We start from the raw sequence: 22,558 nt of genomic DNA on the forward strand, positions 1-22,558 counted from the left end.
ATTTTGTTTTCATTAAAGAGAGGATGCTATAAGGGAAAGGTTTGATTTTATATGTATATATATATATATATATATATATATATATATATATATATATATATATATATATATATATATATATATATATATATATAATGTTACTCTATACCTTAACATTGACCTCCATAATTAAAATGAAGAGAAATTTTATAACGCCGCAACTAAAAACAATATTATATATAAATAAACACTTTTGTATATTCATCAACATGAAACTCCAACGACGGAAAAAGTTACCAAATCTCTGCTACGGTTTTTTTTTTCTTGAGAAAAAGAAAAGATAAGAGAAAATTCACCATATGGACCCAATGTCGCTCTGTCCACTAACAAGATATGCAGTTTGCTCTTCTCTTTTTCTGGGGATTTCTTTTTTTTTTCTTTGGTTTTCATTTTGGTTTTTCCTTTATGGGGAGGGAGTGAGAGACTGGGGAAATAGATAGACAGAGAGATAGATAAATAAAGGGGGGGGGGGGAGAGAGAGAGAGAGAGAGGGAGAAGATATATTTTGTCGGTGTCTGTCTTTGTGTTGATTTTTATTAGTTTATATATATATATATATATATATATATATATATATATATATATATATATATATATATATATATAATAATATATATATATAAACATATATATAAATGGGTATATATGCATATATATTTTATTTGGATATTGTTCCATAATCAAGAAGTGTGTGTGAGAGAGAGAGAGAGAGAGAGAGAGAGAGAGAGAGAGAGAGAGAGAGAGAGAGAGATTTCTCTTAGTGTCCACATCATGTTTAGGTTGCAATTTCCCCTTCATTCTGTGATCAGTTTATAGAGAGAGAGAGAGAGAGAGAGAGAGAGAGAGAGAGAGGAGAGATTCGTCACATTATGCACATGTAATTCTTATTTATTTTATTGTCGTGAGCTTTACTTTGTTCCGCTGTGTTTTACCGTAATCAAATGAGAGTCAGGAAATGTCTGTTAATGCAGAAAAAGAAAAATTCTGAGATTTCCCAACACGATTGCAAGCGTCGGGTCGCTCTGATAAGGTCAAGATAAGGAAGGTCGAGTAAGGTCAGTCTCTCTCTCTCTCTCTCTCTCTCTCTCTCTCTCTCTCTCTCTCTCTCTCTCTCTAAGAATTCTTTTCCCTCTCTGTGCCTCTCTCTCTCTCTCTCTCAAAGAATTCTTTTTCCCTCTCTCTCTCTCTCTCTCTCTCTCTCTCTCTCTCTCTCTCTCTCTCTCTCTCTCTCTCTCTCTCTCTCTAATAACATTAATTTTCGATAATTTTATCTCTCTCTCTACCTCTCATCTCTCTCTCTCTAAGAATAAGCTCTCTCTCCCAGACCATCCAAGACTCTCTCTCTCTCTCTAAGCCTCACATTCTTTTCTGAATTGTAAGGTCCTCTCTGTGCCTCTCTGTCTTTCTCTCTCTCTCTCTCAAAGAATTCTTTTCCCCTCTCTCTCTCTCTCTCTCTCTCTCTCTCTCTTTTCTCTCTCTCTCTCTCTCTCTCTCTCTTGCCTTATCTATCTATCTATGTATCTATCTATCCTCTTATCTTTCCATCTATTTATCTATCTATCTATCTATCTATCTATCATCTATTTATCTATCTATTTACCTGTCCTTTATCTATCCATCTATCTATCAACCTATCTATCTATCCATCCATCTATCTCTTCCCAGCAGAGAATAAAAGACCCAGAGTGAAGAGGAAGAGGCAAAAGTCTTCGAGGAAAGGAGAGAGCAAACTCATAGTGAGTTTCTGCCATCTTTTCCTTCTATTTTCTGTTGTCGTTTCCGAAAAAGGTAGAAGGAGAAGGAGAAGAAGAAGAAGAAGAAGAAGAAGAAGAGGAAGGAAGAGAATCGACAATCTCCTTGTTAGGACACTTTTACGTGTGTGTGTGTGTGTGTGTATATATATATGATATATATATGTATATATATATATATATATATATATATATATATATATATATATATATATATATATATATATATATATATATATATATAGATATATATATATATAATAAAGAGAGAGAGAGAGAGAGAGAGAGAGAGAGAGAGAGAGAGAGAGAGAGAGAGATACATGCTGTTTAAGTAAATATATTCAAGGAACCAGATTTAACATGGATATATTAAAGTATCCTCGGAAAAAAAACATTCATTTTGAGAGAAAGTTTACAAGTGTAAAAGAGAGAGAGAGAGAGAGAGATCTAAGCCCAGCAAATGACTCACGAACCATGTCATCAGACTCTAGTTCCCCTCGAGAAAGTCCCTTCGTCAGGAGAAAATCCCTTCGTCAGGAGAAATTCCATTCGTCAGGAGAAAATCCCTTCGTCAGGAGAAAGGACTAAAATTCATTGTTGATTCCGTCCCGTGGAGTTTGACTTGATTATCGAAAGAGAGAGAGAGAGAGAGAGAGAGAGAGAGAGAGAGAGAGAGAGAGAGAGAGAGAGAGAGAGGTGTCGAGGGAAGAGGTGCAAAAGTGTCCATTAACGACCCCTAGGGGTTGACAGGACCATCCAAGGAGTCGATGAATCCCCATGGGATCGAAAGGGGGTCAATAAATGGCTAAGGTGTCAAAGGGTGTCAATAATTGGCTGAGGGCTTAAAGAGTCTCAATAATTGGCTAAGGGGTCAAAGGGTGTCAATAATTGGCTAAGGGGTCAAAGGGTGTCAATAACTGGCTAAGGGGTCAAAGGGTGTCAATAATTGGCTAAGGGGTCAAAGGGTGTCAATAGTTGGCTAAGGGGGTCAAAGGGTGTCAATAAATGGCTAAGGGGTCAAAGGGTGTCAATAATTGGCTAAGGTGTCAAAGGGTGTCGATAAATGGCTAAGGGGTCAAAGGGTGTCAATAATTGGCTAAGGGGTCAAAGGGTCAGTAAATGGCTAGAGAGGCGAAGGGAGTCAATAAATGGCAAAATGCTCGAATTTGATATTCAGACGAGAAGAACACTGACATAAGTAACGAGAAAGAAAAACTAGTAAAAATTGCGCCGAAGTTTCTTCGGAGAAATCGAGTTTTCTATACAGCGTATAATCAAGGCCACCGAAAATAGATCTAACTTTCGGTGGTCGTGTGGTGACCTCGCTGCCAGAAACACAATTATGTCTAACTTTAACCTTAAATAAAATAAAAACTACTGAGGCTACAGGGCTGAAATTTGGTATGTTTGATGATTGGAGGGTGGATAATCACCATACCAATTTGCATCCCTCTAGCCTTAGTAGTTTTTAAGACTTGAGGGCAGATAGAAAAAGTGCAGACGAACTGATAAAGCCGGCACAATAGTTTTTATACAGAAAACTAACAAGTAATTTTAAGGATGAAACCATCAAATAAGGAAATGATAATCACGCAAGGTTCTAAACTCAGTTCCTCTGTCCACACATTAGAAGTCAGGCGAAAACATCATCTATTAAAAGTACATATTCTCAAGTGTAATTCACTGGGGAACGATAAAAAAAAATTCCCAAATTCCTCAGCTGCTTTTTAAGATTCCGGCCTGATTATGAAAAGTTCGGTCGTGCTTTCATTAACATTCTGTCCCAGTAAAATAGAACTTTCCCGTTTTTTTTTTTTCGGAGAAGTGAAGTTATCGGTATTGTCACTGACTGCGTGGATCGTGATAAAACTTCATTGGTGAAGTTCTTTAAACTTCCTGGATGTTTAATGATTCAGTAAAAGAAGTGTTTCGCCTACCATAAGCGAAAATTTGAATATGAAGACAGTTTATAATATATATATATATATATATATATATATATATATATATATATATATATATATATATATATATACTGTATTTATATATACATGTATAATATACATATATACATATAAATATAAAAATCCACGAAGGAATGATAAAAAATGGAGTATTGCAAGGCCTTTCGACTTCTTGTCCTTTACTTAGCGTCGTCTTCATGGATTTTGTCTTTATTTATATATTCATCACGTTCCATATTTTCATGATTAAGTTATACATATATATACATATATGTGTGTGTCAAAATCAAGTCAAAATTTAATTGCTAGTATCCTCTCAACAAATATGAAAAACCTTAATGCAAAGCAAAGGCTACGCATCTTATATACCTGTCAAGAGAACCTAATTAACACCAGGGTTTTGACGCATGCGCAATTGCTCAACAGGTAATTGGTTCCTGAATATATGATTTATATCTATAAAAAAGGCTTAACAAATTATTTCCCTTAAAACAAGACTTAGGCTCCCTCTAGACACCACAAGGAAATAGATAAAACCTTAACATACTTCAACGTATATGCAGTATTTGTCGTAAAAGTATATATTTTCCTTGATACTAACGTAAAGAATACCCAAAATAAATCATCAAAAATGGTTCTAAGCCCCTTATTCCTCGCACCTTCGAGCAGTGGAACAGCCTCCCTGAGGGTTCTGTGCAACTAGAACTTCAAAAGTTCAAGCGAAGATGCGATGCTTTGCTTTCTAAAACATTTCTCCTTGTCTGTTTATTTATTATTTGTAATTTTTTCTTTTATATTAACTGACCTCTTCTTTTTTCTATTTCCTAGTGCCTTCTGTTACTTCTTTCTAATGGACGCCATGATATTCTTTGGAAGCTTGAATATCAAATCAATGGTCCCTGTGGTGGGCTTGTTCCATATGAATAGGGTTCATCTTCTGAATAGTAATAATGGTGACACAATGAGATTTGCTTTTCTTGTTATCATTGTAGAAAAACTGATGTCAAGTTGAAAATTACCCAACTCGAAATGACGTAAATCGAGGTATGAGTAATATTGTTTTCATTATTTCTCTTATAATATCCGTAAGAGCACTCAATGCCAACATGGACAGACTCAAATTTTGACTTCCCTTTTCTCCACACAGCCCATTCCCGTGGGCCAAAAGTGGCCCGTTTGATTTTGAAAGTGGCCCCCCTAGAGAAAAATAAGTGAAAGGATGTTTCTCTTTTTTATATACATACAGACACACAAGTGGCCCGCATGTCTTTTTGTTTTTTGAAAAGTGTCCCTCTGACAGAAAGCTTGATTTTCACCCCAGAAGTGACAATTTATGATATCAGGGAGTTCTCGTTATATCAAGTCACTAGTATTTTATACCCTGTCTTCAAATACTCCACAAGACATCATTCAACACCAAAAAAAAAAAAAAATCTTCCTTATTGTTTTCACGAGGAAGAGATTAAAGCCAAAATGCTGCTCTCAAAGCCTGACTGACAGGTGTTGGGTGACCTGAGGTAGGTGAGTGGAGGTCGCGGGCTCCAGTTGACCTCTCCAGTCAAACTCGTAAGACTTCATTTCACTTGAGGCATTGACCTGTTTAATCTCTAGCCCTTGGATAATACATCTGTGATCGAAAGAAAATGGAAGAGTGTAACTTCCATTTAATCGTTTTCTGTATCGTACCTCACTAAAGAAAATGTGTTATGTCAGTGGTTAGACCTAGTTTGGACAACACATAACACTGTTCTTCGCGACCTAAGGAAAAAGAAGCATAGTATAAAAGATTTTTAAACTGTATGCAGCCACAGAATGATATACTAGATATGTAAAAATAGTCGACTTCCTTATGTGCCATTACATGAGTTAATAGCGAAGGTGTTATGACGTCTCCAAGATGGTATTTTGATCTATGTTCGACCATCCCATTCTTTGTCGCAGAGGGTCCAGGACGATAAAGAGAAATCTTCTTGCTTGCGTTTATTTGTTAAGCTACGTGTTCAGAGGTCGTAGAAGAATATACAAAATACAAAAGCGAATATAACAGAGTCATAACAAACATACACAATGAGGAATCATATCCGACATACGTAAGGTAGAACTCACAGGATCGAAGCCTGCGCGTCGAATTCAATACTTAGCACAACAGCAATTGCTTATACTTATACATTTTAGCAAGATGCAACATCTTGCAGTCAGCAACGACGACGTTATATTACATGTCTTGCACTTACGTTAAGACATACATGTCAGCAATAACGAAAGATGAATACATATTAGATAAATAATTACATCAAGCATCCAATGGCCTCATTTCAGATTTTTCTTAGTGGGGGCAAAGGTTTAGAACTTATGGTGTGGGTCGGGTAGCGAGTGAAGCAAGCCTTATTATCAGGGGTTTTGGGGGGGGCAATGTAAGCCCCCCGAGAAATTTTTTGAAATTTGTGCGCATTTTGGAGCAATTTGAAGCCATATAAGAGCTGTATTGAGTTAGTAAAACCCGCAAAGAGGTGTGCCGCATCCACCCGTCTATTATTATTATTATTATTATTATTATTATTATTATTATTATTATTATTATTATTATTATTATTATGGGGTCAAACCATGTCTTGCGGGGGTGGCCAACAGTGTCTTGGGGGGGCAAGTGCCCCGCCCCCCAGCAGCCCCCCACAAATGACGCCCCTGCTTGAAGCGTCTATTGGTTTCAGGTTACCATCTGATTTCTTCCAAAATCTTATCCAAGGATTACCCAAACATGTCATTCTATCCACTGAAGTGTTTGAAAAGACATTTCATTTTCTCGACAAGAGCTGAAGCTGTCTGATCCGTTACTGAATCTGTCGCATAACTGAGAATGCTTATCACGTTTCCCTTGAAACTGAGGAGCTGATGATAAAATGGAATCTTAGAAAGGTGTATTTGGAAGTAATTTCCTGCATTTGTAAAAACCACTTGTTCATTGCCGCCAAAGTCTCCCAAATCCCCTATGTTATTGTACTGAAAATCAATCGTTAATTCAGGCTTAGATTTGTAGAAATCTTCAGGTGGTGTGTAGGGAAAATGTAATCGACGAACAACTTCTTGTTTGATTATGGACTTGTTTTTCAGGAGCTCTTGGTTCAGCAACTGAATCTTAGCGCAATTGCTCCAGAACTGATCCCTGACATTTCCATCGACAGAATATGCTGCAGTCATTCTCCTCATGTGCAGTCCCAAAATCGGGTTGGTTCGTTTCTTCATGTAACGGCGCAGGTTAGCATTAGACAGTACGCTGATGTCATAAATATCTTTCCTCACGCCAGCCTCCTGCACCAATTCTACCAAGGCAGTTGTTGTAATGCTTTGAAAGACATTTCCAAAAGTGATTCCCATCTCCTTGCACTTTCCTGAGATTTTACTGACATACGTTTCATCCAATTGTGTCATGATATGTCGGGTACAAGGTGTTTCTGTCTTCGGCGGTGGAAAAGCTTCGAAAAGGAGTGGCCGCTTGTCTGTTCTTGAAACCTCGCTTGTCACGCGTGTCAGCTCCTCAGGATTTTGAAGAAGTCCTTGGGCACATTTCTCGTAAATACGCAAATACTCTTCATTGGAAATGTACTCACCTACTGGAGAGTCATCTATCAATTCTTTACCTTCCAAGAGCGTACGAACGATATTCGGCAGATGACTATAAAACAAAATATTCGAAAATCCATCCATGACTGCGTGGTGTGGACAATCTGCTAAATAATACTGGTAAGGGTATTTCGCCTTCAGGTCGGGAAACAAGCAAGGGTCATTTCCGTCAGCAGGAATAAATTCAAACCTGCACATTGGACCATTTACTCCATCAAAAGGTCGATAAAGCTCATCAATGACCTGATACTTTGGCGTTCCCGTCTCGCGCACCTGTCGAATGACCAGAAGTGAAAGGTTTGATTAGATTGCGTCTACTGTTTGTTATCCAAATGTTGGCAATACGTGATAATGATAAAGGCTTAGTAGATGCTAAAATTACATATAGTCTTGGTCTTAATTCTAAAATAATAAATCAAAACATGGATGTTCTCTTCTTATGCATCAGGTGAATGGGAGGTTACAAAGCTTTGTCTGATTGCCTGAGTTATATGGTATCCAAGTGAAAATAAACAAACGATAGTGTTAAAATGAATAGAAAATAATTAATTAAGAAAATAGACATAAACAAAAAGAAATAAATAGGTAGAAATAAATGATAATGATGAAGGCTCAGAGCGGGGAAAAGAAGTGTTGTTTCTGATAATATGAGGTCATCAGAAAATTTTGAACCAATATTCATGATATTTTCAGATGGTCAAACATCATTAAACATTACAAAAGTTAAGATAGTCAAGCGAACCTCTACTTTCCAAAAAAGAATTTGAAGGGTTAATTATACACAGAATTTAAACTAACGGAAGATATGAAAGACATACCCTGAAATCGAGTTCAGTATCACCACCATCAGGTTTGAAAAACCAAAGTTCGCCATCTCGTTCTCTGATTCTGAGGTGGTAAGGAGGGAATTTCCTGCGGATTTTAAATTCAGAGTCAGTGGTGTAAAAGGTGTTAATAATATGAAACTATGAAATCAAACAGTAAGGTTATAATTAGGTTAAAAAGTGTTAAAGCCCTCCAGGGCCTCGCAAGGCTCATAGGACCGGCGCTGAACTCCGGTTTTTTAGGCTGACAGACAGTGGGGAAGAAGTCCTGTTGCCCAAGACATGTGGCCAGAGTGTCGCTAGTTCCACTTCTTAACACCCCCGCCCGAGGGCTGGTACCTATTCTCTTACTAACCCTCTCTAGTTTTCAAACCGCTAGGTTGGCGGACCACCGGGTTTATGCAATGGCGCCATCTCCAAGCCACAAGTGAGCGGCGGGAGTGAGCGGCGGGATTTGGACCCCAGTGCTCTCGACTGGTAGGAGAGAACCTTACCACTGCGCCACCATGGCAATGAGGTTTTAATAGCTGATAATAAAAAAGATGAAAGATTAAACTTTCCTGATGATTTAAGGCTCTGAATGTAGTTTTCTGAAACAGTGAATCTGTACTGACTGATGATAAGAAGGTTTAATTAAGATCAAACAATTTCAAAGAAATGAGAATCTGAGAGTACTGGAACCAACATTGGTGCTGTACAAGCAGATGATAAGGACACTTAACCCTTTCAGCACAGCAAGGCTGGCAGGAAAAAAGTCACCCTAATACAGCAGAATTAAGAAAATCTCCTAAATTGTCAATAATAGCCAAGTACGACAATACTTTTGAATGTTCTACAACTGAATGTGAAGCTTATATTGTAATGAGCCCATACTAGAGTTAAACGTATCATAAAAAAAAAGTATATCTTAGTTTAACCAGACCACTGAGCTGATTAACAGCTCTCCTAGGGCTGGCCCGAAGGATTAGATTTATTTTTACGTGGCTAAGAACCAGTTGGTTACCTAGAAACGGGATCTACAGCTTATTGTGGAATCCGAACCACATTATAGCGAGAAATGAATTTCTATCACCAGAAACAAATTCCTCTTGTTCTTCACTGGCCGGTCGGCGATTCGAACTCGCGACCAACAGCGTGGTAGCTGAGAACGGAACCCACTCACCCAGCGAGGAACTTAAACATATCATAAACAGACTGGCAACTTATAGCACACGCGTCACAAACAGACTAAATGTGCGTCAGCGGCCTCTTGGTAGTCGTAAGCAATGTTTCATCCTATTATCCAGGATTTGCCACAGATTTGTTCTGTACTTACAGTAGCTGACTTTTTTCAGCCTATCTGTGGTATGTATGTGATAAGTTTCTGATGTGTTGATGACACGTTTTACTGTAGTGTGGACACACCCTAAGCTGGTAATAAGAGATATTTAATATTAAATTCCTTTGATGAATTAGAGAATATTGAAGCTTTAGTTTGCTGATAAAATTATTCAAGATTAACAATTTTTAGGTAAAAAAAAAGAAACATTTTTAGACATTTTTCAATGTTATGTGAAATGTATGTTTAAAATGAAACTTTACCATTAACCTGCATGTAGTGGGAAAAATGCAGAGCAAAAGAAAGCATGCAATATTTAATACACAGTAATATGTATGCTTTCAGATATTCCTGTACAAATATATATATATTTTCTCGGCTAAGAGCATGCCAACTAAAATGGGTACTTCGCAGAAAAGCAAAATGGCAGATCGTCTTTTCAAGTACAAGAGGTAGAATTATCCGCTTATAATTCAGTGGTTCTTGACCTTTTTCTTTGCGTGCACCTCATTCAAATCAGCAGTCAGTTCTCGCACCCCATGAATTGCTGAAATAAGAAAATAATAATAATACGTAATAATAATAATATTATTATTATTATTATTATTATTATTATTATTTATTTATTTATCTTATTTTATTCTATTTTTTGCAGAAAAATACCATGTATATATAAAAATACAATTTGCTTTAATTATTCTTAGGCATCTTGCACCCCTTAGGAACTGGCTTCGCACCTCCAAGGGGTGCGAGCACCCCTGGTTAAGAACCACTGCCTTATATGCATAAATGAAAAGCACACATTGATAAAAACCATGCCTATTCTTGCACTGGAAATTTAGTCGTTACAAAAAAAAAAAAAAAACCACAAATAAAAAGCACTAAACTAAAACTCAAAGTTTAACAAGCAACTTTACCTGTGCAAGTGCTTCAGAGCCCGTCTCATGACATCTGCAGTAATGGGCTTCCGGGAATTTATGGTCAAATATGCAGCTGTGTGTTTGGTTCCTACCTTGTGGCCATAAATGTACAGTTTCTCGTCATCACACAGTTTGCACACCCATTTGCCATTGTCCCTGCAATAGAGAGTGAAGTGAGACCGAGATATTGCAGGATCATTACACTTGTCGGTTTTCCAGAGCCGACGGGAAACATCTGCAGCCGAGACGATTGTACTGTAGATGCCTACTCACTCCTGGCTGGTTGACGTGTTTGAACTGTTCCTTTTGGTGAGTGGTGAGCAGTATAAGCTTCCGTGATGTCAGCTGTGGATATTTATCTCCATCTAAAAAAAAAAAGCTTCATGATATAAGATAGGTTTCAAGTGGCAAAACTGGCCATTAAGAGGCGTTACACATTGTCCCAAAGCTAGAACCCAGGTACCTAGTACATTTTGCATGCTTATGAAGAGGTCACAGGTGAGAGAGGCTGACCCACTTGGATAAAATGTCAATATACAACGAGACCTCTGAGTCACATTGTCAAAATTTCATAAAAGTGGCCCAAAAGATTTGGTCTTGAGTGAAAGACGAAAATTGCAGCAGGTAAAGTTGAAGATGGACAGGCCAAGTGGGAATGTGTGAAAAGAAAAAGGAAAAGCTGTTAATGGACAGTTTCATCTCCAGAGTGTGCTTACTGTGACAGACACTAACAGTGGGAATGCCCCAGATAAAACCAAAAAGGATATTTTCAGGAAGCTGATCTGATATTTTGGGAGATAATTTCTGCTATCATCTCTTTTTTAAAGTGTATTAAAAATTTTAACGATATTTAATTTTATTTAATAATTTATTACAAAGTAGAATTTTAATGACATTAATTTTTTTTTATGTATATAATCATTCATTAACAGCCCTTATTTATTGGTCACATCACTTCATTTTATTTATTAATGTGAAAAACTTTTAAAATTTATTTTCTTTCCATTACGGCGCTGAATGGCCTTGTTGGCCCCAGTGCCTGGGCTTTTGCCCTAAATATCATACATCCATCCATCCTACAGTTTCATAATTTGTTATGGCAAAGAGGCTTAGGAATTTATCTTTTATGAATACAGTAAACCCCCCGTATTCGCGGGGGATCCATACTGGCCCCCCACCCCACCCCCGTGCGAATAGCTAAAATCCGTGAATACTTAAAACCCCTCTAAAAACACTTAGGACTGACTATTTTGATAGTTTAAAAAAAAAACTCTAAAAATGTTTATACCGAGTATTTTAATAGTTTTATCACAAAAAGTGCATTTAGTCATGAAAATGATATGAAAATACAGTAATTAGTGAATATTTCTCAGTGAAAAATACCGCGAACGGGCGAATTTTCCGCGAATAATAGGTAGATACATTCCATAGAGAAATCAGCGAATACGTGAGCCCGCGAATAGTGAGACCGCGAATACGGGGGTTTGTTGTAATACTATATTTGGATAGCATATGGGGTTTGCCAGTGCATGCCTAAGGATAATCACACCCACTGAACCTCATCCCCCACCCAGCCCAACCTAACATGGATAATCATGGACATTGAATCTTCCCCCCCCCCCTCACCCCAACCCAATAAGGGCCTTTATGATGTATTCATATCGGAAAACAGAGGCTATGGGAGATAATGAAAATATTTAAGTCACTGGAGGACAAAGTCTTACCTGTTAAGGCAGGTCTTTGAAGAAGAGATTCGTCTAGAGAAAAAAGGCGATGCGAGATGATCAAATCCTCGGAATATCCTGTTGTTGAGCCTCAACATCTCGTGGTAGGTCTGTTAGACGACAGGAAATCTTCAGAATCAGAATCACTGACAGAAACGGCTTTCCGGGAAACAGAAAGTGAAGGATGAAGAGAAAGGAGGATGGAGAGTGGTCTTTGCCACTGAAGGAAGTTATATACATCTTAAATAATGAAGTTAGACATTTGTTAATGATTGAAAGTCTTTTGCTTAATTTGCTAGTGGGTTGAAAACATGACCGCACTTATTGTTTCGAGTGTAATTAGCAATTTCCTGAACGATAGTTATCTGAGCATTAACTACTTTAATTTTCAGATCCTGAATGTTATATAGAGATACACACGCACAGACAGACACACACACACACACACACACACACACACACACATATATATATATATATATATATATATATATATATATATATATATATATATATATATATATATATATATATATATATATATATATATATATGTGTGTGTGTGTGTGTGTGTGTGTGTGTGTGTGTATGTATATTACTTTTCAACATTCATTACTTAATTAAAGCTTAATGATGCGTGATTATTATCATGTTCATTCACATTCTGCCTCTTATCAATCCAAAGTTATAATGGGTAATCATATAGAAAAATAACCTGTCTGCAGTTTTGATCATTAAAAATTTTCCTGAAGAATTATGTCAATTAATATATCTGAAATATTCCATGGACACTAACAGAAGGGGAGGTTGTACATGTTTACAACATAATAATATAATAATAATAATAATAATAATAGTAGTAGTAGTAATAATAATAATACCATATTATTTGGAAGCTTGAATTTCAGGTCACTGCCATTGTGGGCTTGTTCCATATGAATAGGGTTCATTTTCTGAGCAATGATAACAATGATAACTGGAGCCTAAAATGCAAATGAAAAGAACATAATAAATGGCATTCCATATTGTTTTTAATTCAGTATAAGAGTTTGTTATCTGCCACTTTTTCTTCATTAGATTCCGCTTGTTAATCTTTTCCTGGTGTAGTCTTTGGACCATAAACAGTACATCGTCCTGAAAAGCAAGCATCGTCATCATACTTAAGATAAACAGCAGTGCTATGTGTTCTGTTTTTAACCCTGAGTTGATTAAAATGCCATCTATCTCTTTCTCACTGCAAGATAACTTATACTTGTGAGATCAATCAAGATATATATATATATATATATATATATATATATATATATATATATATTTATATATATATATATATATATTCATATATATATATATATATATATATATATATATATATATATATATATATATATATATATATATATATATATATATATATATATCCTATTTCATGATGTCAGGCAATTGTAAGTTTTCTTGTAGAGAGAGAGGAGAGAGAGAGAGGGATCATTTTAATCACTTCAGGGTTAAAACACTGTTCATCTTGACTATGGTAACGATGCTTGGTTTTATAACGATATACTATTAATGGTTCAAAGAGTACATCAATGAAAGTTGACCAGCGTAATCCAAAAAAAAAAAAGGGGGGGGTCGGACAGTAAACTCTTATCTTGAATCAGCAACAATATGAAAAGTCGTTTATTGTTTTTTTTTTAATTTGCTCTTTAGGCTTCGAGTAAAAATAAATAAGAAATAAATGTGAATTTTATTTGTATCTTAGGAATGATGAGACGACTCTCATCAAATAAAAATTGATGTGTTAAGTGAATCATTTTTTTTTTTTAATAATCGAAGCAATTTGACAAATTGCGGATGATTATGGGGCAAGTTGGTGGTTCTTTATTCATCGCTTTACTAAAATGTAGTGAAAAAGCAGTTGGAATTAGTAGATTCTTATCGAGGAAAATAATAAAAATAAACACTGTCAAGGAATATTCACATTTAATTACCATATTCTTTGTTTGCTTGCTTACAATTTTCTAAATAATAGAAACGAGTAAAAAATGCGCCGAAGTTTCTCCGGCGCAATCCAGTTTTCGGTCCGGTGGTGGCCTCAGCCACGGCCCATAAAACTCTGAACCGATTATGGCTATCTTTAACCTTAAATAAAGCAAAAACTACTGAGCCAGAGGGCTGCAATTTGGTATGTCTGATGATTGGAGGGTGGGTGATCAGCATACCAAGTTGCAGCCCTCTCGCCTCAGTAGTTTTTAAGATCTGAGGGCGGACGGACAGACATAGCCGGCACAATACTTTCCTTTTACAGAAAAATAACTAGCCTATTATTATTCAAACTGTACAACTCTGCTTTAATCACAATACCTGTAGGAAAGAGGGCGGAGACTTGCTAAGCAAAAAGTCGACCTGTTTGAAGTTCTACTTTCCATCTATATCTGTTCAAGGTGCTGTCGGTAAATATTTTCATCGTTCATAATTGCAAATTAAAACTTTTGATCCTGTTGTGGTACATTTTAAAGAGGGTACTTACCGAGATTAAAATGTAGCACCATACGAATTAGTGGAAAGATACCAGTGGTAACAGAATACGAAAATATAATGATTATGACATAGATTAGTACTTGTCATTATCATTGTCAGCGATCGCATCATAAAACTCCCTTGGAGAACTGTTCGCCAAATTTGTGATGCGATTGAAAGTCCCAATCTCTTTAAACTCGCCCAGTAGACTCGTTTTCCCATTTTCCCTTGAATTGTGCAGTCCCCTATCCTTCGTTTACATAATTATCATAAGTACTTTCATTCAAGACCACAGCATCCACCAAAACAATGTTACAAGCTCCTGATAGGATTTAAAGTATATTTGTATATTTGCCACAGGTTTTAATCTTCTTTTTCTCCATCCTCGCCAACTGCCACGCAGGGTCGATGTTTCTAACGACTTTCCTCCACCTGGTTCGATCACATACATCGTTCCCTGATAGTAATTTGTCTCTCAGATCTCCTCTGACTGCATGTTTCCACCTATCTTCTTCTTCTGTCTTCCTCTCTCTCTCTCTCTCTCTCCCACCAGGCACCTCCATCTGCATCGCTCTCCTCCCTACATATGTCTCTCCCCTTCTCATCACATGGCCATACCACGGCAGTGTTCTTTCCTGGGCCTTCTTTGATAGTTCTCCCACTGTAGTAAATCTCTCCCTTGGCTGAGTCGGTTGAGCTTCAGACTGTCGCTCGATGGGCCAGAGTTCAATTCCACCGACCGCTGATGAAGAGTTAGAGGAATTTATTTCTGGTGATAGAAATTCATTTCTCGCTATAATGTGGTTCGGATTCCACAATAAGCTGTAGGTCCCGTTGCTAAGTAACCAACTGGTTCTTAGCCACGTAAAATAAGTCTAATCCTTCGGGCCAGCCCTTAGGAGAGCTGTTAATCAGCTCAGTGGTCTGGTAAAACTAAGGTATACTTAACTTAACTTAGTTTCCCCTTATTCTTTCATTCTCGATCCTATTCACTTCTGTCACTCCACACATCCATCTAACCATCTTCATTCTCTGCCACATGCTATTTCTTCTCTTGCGCTCTGTTGCTACCGGTTTCAGTGTCAGGTATAAAAAAAAAAATGCTTGCTTCAAGACCACAAGACTCACCTTAACAATGACTTGTTAACAATGACTTGGATTATAGAAAAACCACAGTCCACAAACGTTGGAGGAGATCGGAAATCCTAGCTTCTGAGACGCTTCTGGTAAGAATCCCAGCCGTGTTGGCGAGCCTTTCGGCAATAACCGTCGCAGGAGAGTTGCACAAAGACATAATGTAACATTCGTCCATCGTATCTGGTAGTGACTGGGAAAAACCACCGTCTTATCAATAGTATGAAACCAAAAAAAAAGTGAACCCAGTGCTTTATCAGAAGACCCGGCTGAAATACCCATTTCCACTTATTTCATTCTATAAGCACCTAAAAATAGAATATTCGTCAGTCACAGATCTTCTGATTCAGAGAAATGTTTTAAAGTATCCAGTGCTACTTAGTCAGTTATTACGATTATATAACGAACTTTGCTTTAAAAATCACGGTAGATGTACGTGACTTCAGTGTATAAGCTAATCCCACAGAAAATGACAGGCAGAAGTTCGGTAACAAGCGCTTTCACGTTTATTAACGCATCGCCTGGCCACAAATGAGGTACAGATTAAAAGGTTACAAAGTAAACGGAAAGAACAAGAATACCAGATGGTCAGTTGTCAAAGGGTAATAAACAGAAAGATAATCCAGGATAATCCGGAATCAAGCAGTCACAAACTTAAACCATATACTTAACCATAAGAGATACGGAATCCTACCCATTCAAATTGCAGAAACATGTATGAATGTTGTTGATAAATATAAGCAGAATTAGCATTCAGTTTTATACGTTTTTCTGCAAACGCCTTCTTCCGGAACAAGCTTAATGCAGAGCAGTTCTCAGAGTTTGTCAATACCCTACACCCTAATATTAGGTTTACGCTTGATGAAGAAGAAAATAACAAGATTCCTTTTCTAGATGCTTTAGGGTCCGGTGTTTTTAGGAAAAAGACTTTTATTTGGGTTAGGTATCAACCTTTATAGTTCTTGTTTTCATAATTTTAAACTCAGTACTATCTCAACTCTCCTCCACAGGGCCTTCAACCATGCCTCTAATTGGTTTACTTCTAATGGGGAGATTAACTTGCTTTCCCAATATCTTAAAAATAACTGCTTCCCAGACAAGCTGTTGTTTAAAGTACTTAGGAAAATGCCAGATGCTAGGTTCAAGGTGGTACCATCGGTTCTGACAGAACCAAAATTAAACATGTTTGCGAGCTTCCCTTTTTTTTTTTCATGGTGACCTTTTCAGAAAAAAGTCCCTGACAATTATTCCCGGCCTTGAACCTTAAAATCGTTCCAAAAAATCCATTAACGATCGGATCTCTGTTCAAAACGAAAGACCGCCTTAGTCCTCTTCTAAAATCTAATGTTGTTTACAAATAAATATAGGCGGCCGAAATGTGATCACGGGACTTTTGTGGGTTGTGCGAGGAGCTTACTCGAAGTAAGAATAGATTCTCATTGGGGCGTAAGTTTTAGAACAGGCAGTAGGTTAACAAATCCCGAACAATCAAATATTAGGAACCATCCTAAGTTATGTAAAACATATATTGATGATGCGGACTTTGGAATTATAGGTCAAGTACATAATGAAAACGACCTGACAGTCTTGGAGTCCATTATGATAAAAAAAGATAGTTCCATCTTTAAATACACAATCCCCTTATCTTCAGTTGTTTATCACCTAAGGTGCGTTGTTTGTTTTCACGAAATTCTTCCAGTCACTGCCCGACTTTTGAGAGGATAAGGTACAGAATGGCCTTACTCTTTCAGTGTTTTATGTAATTTTACTGTTTTTAGAATCTTACAGATTTTTTTGTACATATTTTTTATGTTTAGCATAATTTCCTGCTTTAAGATGTTCATAAGTTATTTTCAAATTTTCTACATGCTGATGTTCGTTGAATTTTATTAAATATTGCGTAATTTTAATGGATTATGCAGTGCTTGGTTTTAAAGTTCGTTTGTATCTTTATTCTAGCCTTGAGGATGCGACTATGAGGCGTGAAACGTTGGCAAAATAAATGTACCTGAGTACGATGCCTTTCCCTATGGTTCCCCTGATGAGATGTACCTAGAGCTGCAGCTCTGTCTTCTAAGGATATATATATATATATATATATATATATATATATATATATATATATATATATATATATATATATATATATATATATATATATATATATATATATATATATATATATATATATATATATATATATATATATATATATATATATATATATATATATATATATTTATTTATATGTATGTATGTATGTATATTTGTCTGTGTGTCTTAAACAAGGTTATTTAAATAATACCATCAGTATCATACATGTACTGTATAACTGATGATGACTTTATCCCCTTCTGGTGAGGTTTAGAGTCTAGTCGGCTGACGAGGGTGGGTAATTGCTGCAATGGAACCTAGAAAACAAAGAGACATATTTTCTAAATCTCACGAAATTGTTAGAAACTTCAAGCGCCTTCTAAAGTGGGCAAAATTTTTCTTCGAGATCCTTCTGTTTTGTAAACTCATTCCCTGACGTCACCCAAACTGTCCTTTTGAGGGTGGTTGCGGATGTCTCCCTGTTAATTTGTTGTTTTATTTTCTCTCATTTCTGTCGTTTACTTTTGGTGCGAAAGTCCAGTGTCAGTGACCTGGGAAGATCTAATGCAGATTGCTCACAGTCATTCAGTCACTAAGTCAGTCAAGATTTCTGGTGCATCGCTTTAAAGTGTAGCGAATAAATCAATCAGTCAATCAATCAGTCATTTCCTGTGGCACACACGGGGACGCACAGGCCCTCGATGAACTCGTGCCACCACATTCTAACCTGGGCTAACTCCTAAAGATCTCCCTAACACTCATCTCCTGCTTCCCACCTCATTGTCCTCAACCACGTCTCCTTTGGCCTACCTCTACCTCTTCTACCAAGGGCAATCCACCCTAGTGCATCTCGTACTATTCCCCGTCTTCTATTCGCATGGCCTAGCCACTTCCAGCGTGGGGACCTAACATACTCATCGACCGGCTGCACACCCGTTACTTCTTTTTGTTATTTGATATCCTATCCTTCCAATTAATTCCTAGTATTCTTCTGAGCGCCTTATTTTCAAATGCAATAGCAGATAAAATATGAACATTATTTGTCTTCATGCCAAAAAGGTTACCGAATTTATATGCCTTTTGGATTAACCTATTTAACCTTAGGAATCTGATCATGCGTAGCCATTTTATATGGTCTTCACTGTTTCTCTCACATCAACTGCAATAGGAGAATATAAAGAAATAAACGAACTTAGTATGCACAAACTGTCTTGTGAGTTTCCTTATGCGTATACAAGGTTTACATGAAATGGCAGTATGATTTCAGAATTCTCATTATATTAAATCACACATGTTTTATTAATCTTGTCCAGTTACTTGCTCTACTTTCTCCTTCCACGACTAACATCTGAAACAACACAGGCACCAGACGTCTTTTGTTCTGTTTTCTAGATGAGGAGATTAAAAGTAAAATGTTCTCTGTTGGGTTTATATCAGTCACATTTACCACCTTTTACTCCTCCTAATATTTACCCGAGTTGTTGACTGCTTAATCCAACTTGTCGCCACAATATCCTGGATGTAGGTGGAAAATTCAAGACAGTCTTTTTCTGTGGTTTATTATGGTGATTACATCGCAGCAGGAAGCAATAGGAGATAGCAACAAGCTCATGAGCGTGTAAATGACACAACTCAAAACACATGAGTATCAGAGTTTAGCAGACGAGAGGAAGTCGCCTCTTATTACATGAGGTAGAACTCACAGAATCATAGTCTGCGAGGTAGTTTGAGGTCGTTTAGATAGAAATCAATAACAAACATGAGAACAAAATTACGATACTTGTATATAAATAGCAATACTTAACAATACTCAAGATGTGAACACATTCACTACACGAGATTTCCCGCACTAGGTAAGTTACATCTTGAGCTGACACATGAGGCATACAGGAATGACAATCTCCTACCCCCTTAATTTTTAACTAAAAACAGTATATACCAGTTTTCTCCCAGTTCCACATTTAGGTCTTTGTACGTCATTTTCTTTATGATGTGGATAATTTCATCTTGTGTCCAAATACTCCAACTCCTCTTCACTGCTTTAAGCACTGAGTGGTCCAAGTGTTCCAGTGCTTAGCTAAACATCCTATATTCAATAACCCTCAAATTCAAATTCATATCATATGTAGTGTAAACAGAAGTTACATTAAAAACCATCTCTAGAATTATATCCAAGAATTACCCAAACATGCCCATCTATACAAGAAGTGTTTCAAAAGATACTTTATTTTCTCCGCAAGCAACAAGGTTGTCTGATCCATTACTATATCCTTTGCATTACTGAGAATGCTTATGACGTTTCCCTTAAAACTGAGGAGCTGATGATAAAATGGAAGCTTGGAAAGGTGTATTTGGAAGTAATTTCCCGCATTTGTAAAAATAACTTGTTCGATGTTGCCAAGGTCTCCCAAATCCTCCAAGTTATTGTATTGAAAATCAGCCAACTCAGGTTTAGACTTATAAAAATCTTCAAGTGGTATGTATGGAAAATGTAATTGATGAACAACTAATTGTTTGATTATGGACTTGCTTTTGAGGAGCTCTTAGTCTGCTATTGAATCTTAGTGCAATCATTCCAGAATTTGTCACTGACGTTCCCATCAACAGAATATCCTGCAGTCATTTTCCTTATGTGTAGCCCCAAAACAGGTTTGGCTTGTCTCTTTGTGTAACAGCGCAGGTCAGCACTGGACAATACGCTGAAGTCATAAATATCAGAGCTTAGTAAACAATAAAACTCGCATCTTATTACATGAGGTAGAACTAACAAAATCTTAGTCTATGAGGTAGTATAAGGCAGTTTAAAGAGGACAGAGGACAGAGGACAGAATTGCAAATTTGTGTATGCATAGCAATACTTAGCAATACTCAGTGTGAACACGTTCACAATAAGGGATTTCCCACAGTAATTAAACAACATCTTGCGCTAACACGAGGCATACATGACAGTCTCCTAACTCCCTCTTAACTTGTAACTAAGCAAACTTACATAAAAGTATCCTCTCAGTTCCACACTTAGGCCTTCGTACGTCATCTTTGTGTTGTGGATCTTTTTATGTTGCTGCCTAAATACTCCGACTCCTTTTCACTGCCTTAAGCACAGAGTGGTCCAAGTGTTCCAGCACTTAGCTTGACAGCCTAAATTCCATAACCCTCCATTTCCAGTTTATGTCATATGTCGTGTAAACAAAACATACAGTAAAAAAATTCCTTAAAAGTATATCCAAGAATTACCCAAGCATGTCATTCTATTCACTGAAGTGTTTGAAAAGACAGTTCATTTTCTCGACAAGAGCTGAAGCTGTCTGATCCGATACTGAATCTGTAGCGTAACTGAGAATGCTTATCACATTTCCCTTAAAACTGAGGAGCTGATGATAAAATGGAAACTTGGAAAGATGTATTTGGAAGTAATTTTCTGCACTTGTAAAAATGACTTGTTCATTGCTGCCAAAGTCTCCCAAATTCCCCATGTTATTGTACTGAAAATCAGCTATTAATTCAGGTTTAGATTTGTAGAAATCCTCAGGCGGAGTGTATGGAAAATGTAATTGATGAACAACTTCTTGTTTGATTATGGACTTCCTTTTCAGGAGCTCTTGATTCATCAATTGAATCTTTCTGCAATTACTCCAGAACTGATCCCTGACATTTCCATCAACAGAATATGCTGCAGTCATTTTCCTCATGTGTAGTCCCAAGACCAGTTTGGCTTGCTTCTTCAAGTAACGGCGTATATCAGCTGTGTAAAATACGCTAATGTCATAGGCATCTTTCCTCACCCCAGCTTCCTGCACCAATTCTACCAAGGCAGTTGTTGTAATACCTTGAAAGACATTTCCAAAAGTGATTCCTCTCTCCTTGCACTTTCCCAAGATTTTCTTGACAGAAGTTTCATCCAATGCCGTCTTGATATGTCGGGTACAAGGTGTTTCCGTCTTTGGCGGTGGAAAAGCTTCGAAAAGGAGTGGCTGCTTTTTTGCTCTTGAAATCTCGTTTTTCAGGTGTGTTAGCTCCTCAGGATTCTGAAGAAGTTCTTTTGCATATTGCTCGTAAAGACTTATGCACTCTTCATTGGATATGTACTCGCCTAATGGAGAGTCGTCTATCTGTTTACCCTCCAAGACGGTGCGTAGCATATTTGGTATTTGACTCGCAAACGTCGTAGCAGAAAGTCCATCAGTGACTGCATGGTGTGGACAGTCTAGTAAATAATACTGGTAAGGGTATTTCGTCTTCAAGTCGGGAAAAGGGCAAGGGTCATTGTCATCAGCTGGAATCATCACATACCTGCTCATTGGACCGTTCACTTCATCAAATGGTCGATAAATCTCATCGATAGCTTGATACTTTGGTGTTCCCTTTTCACACACCTGCAAAAGAATTGGATGTTACCAAGCTTTATTTGACTTCCTAAGGCATTTGGTATTCTAATCCACATGACAATACATCTTAATGATAAAGGCTTAGTAAGTGCTAAAATTAGCATCTGCCGCATTGTTGGAGGTTATGAAGTTTTATATGATTGCCTGAATAATTTGGCATCCAAATGAAAATAGCAACAAATGATAATGATAAAGGCTCAGCAAGGCTTAGAAGGCATGTGTTGTTCGTCAGAACAGTGGTCCCTGATAAATTTTGAAGCTAGATTC

At 37.1% G+C, this 22,558-nt stretch overlaps 2 protein-coding genes across 5 annotated transcripts in view; both read right to left on the minus strand.

Moving 5' to 3' along the window:
- Window positions 1-6,520: 6,520 nt before the first annotated feature.
- On the minus strand, window positions 6,521-22,279 carry LOC136842400 (uncharacterized). 3 transcript variants are annotated; one of them, XM_067109658.1, is made up of 5 exons: window positions 22,197-22,279; window positions 12,162-12,271; window positions 10,435-10,593; window positions 8,194-8,287; window positions 6,521-7,648 (listed from the first exon to the last, which is right to left on the minus strand). In XM_067109658.1, exons 2-5 carry the CDS (start codon window positions 12,257-12,259, stop codon window positions 6,521-6,523), a joined length of 1,479 nt encoding a protein of 492 aa, XP_066965759.1. In that variant the 5' UTR covers window positions 12,260-12,271; window positions 22,197-22,279. The 3 variants fall into 3 exon arrangements, with proteins under 3 accessions (XP_066965759.1, XP_066965757.1, XP_066965758.1); XM_067109656.1 differs by lacking the exon at window positions 22,197-22,279 and adding an exon at window positions 20,896-21,028; XM_067109657.1 differs by lacking the exon at window positions 22,197-22,279 and adding an exon at window positions 15,807-17,837.
- The window catches only part of LOC136842401 (uncharacterized), a 29,232-nt gene continuing 26,122 nt past the window's right edge, over window positions 19,449-22,558 (minus strand). For both annotated transcript variants that reach the window (XM_067109660.1, XM_067109659.1), the window contains exon 5: window positions 19,449-22,279. In XM_067109660.1, coding sequence (XP_066965761.1) covers window positions 21,155-22,279 — 1,125 coding nt within the window. In that variant the 3' untranslated portion in view covers window positions 19,449-21,154. The remainder of the gene's footprint in view (window positions 22,280-22,558) is intronic.

The sequence above is a fragment of the Macrobrachium rosenbergii genome, chromosome 10 (assembly GCF_040412425.1).
Source record: "Macrobrachium rosenbergii isolate ZJJX-2024 chromosome 10, ASM4041242v1, whole genome shotgun sequence".
Lineage (NCBI taxonomy): Eukaryota > Metazoa > Arthropoda > Malacostraca > Decapoda > Palaemonidae > Macrobrachium > Macrobrachium rosenbergii.

Bases quoted from the DNA above. Each gene is read 5' to 3' on its own strand.
- LOC136842400 (XM_067109656.1), bottom strand. From the start codon at position 20,940: ATGACGTACGAAGGCCTAAGTGTGGAACTGAGAGGATACTTTTAT. The intron at 12,272-20,895 runs GTAAGTTTGCTT...GTCGTCTAACAG, and splicing joins AACTGAGAGGATACTTTTAT to ACCTACCACGAGATGTTGAG. The intron at 10,594-12,161 runs GTAAGACTTTGT...TCTCTATTGCAG, and splicing joins TCAAAGACCTGCCTTAACAG to GGACAATGGCAAATGGGTGT.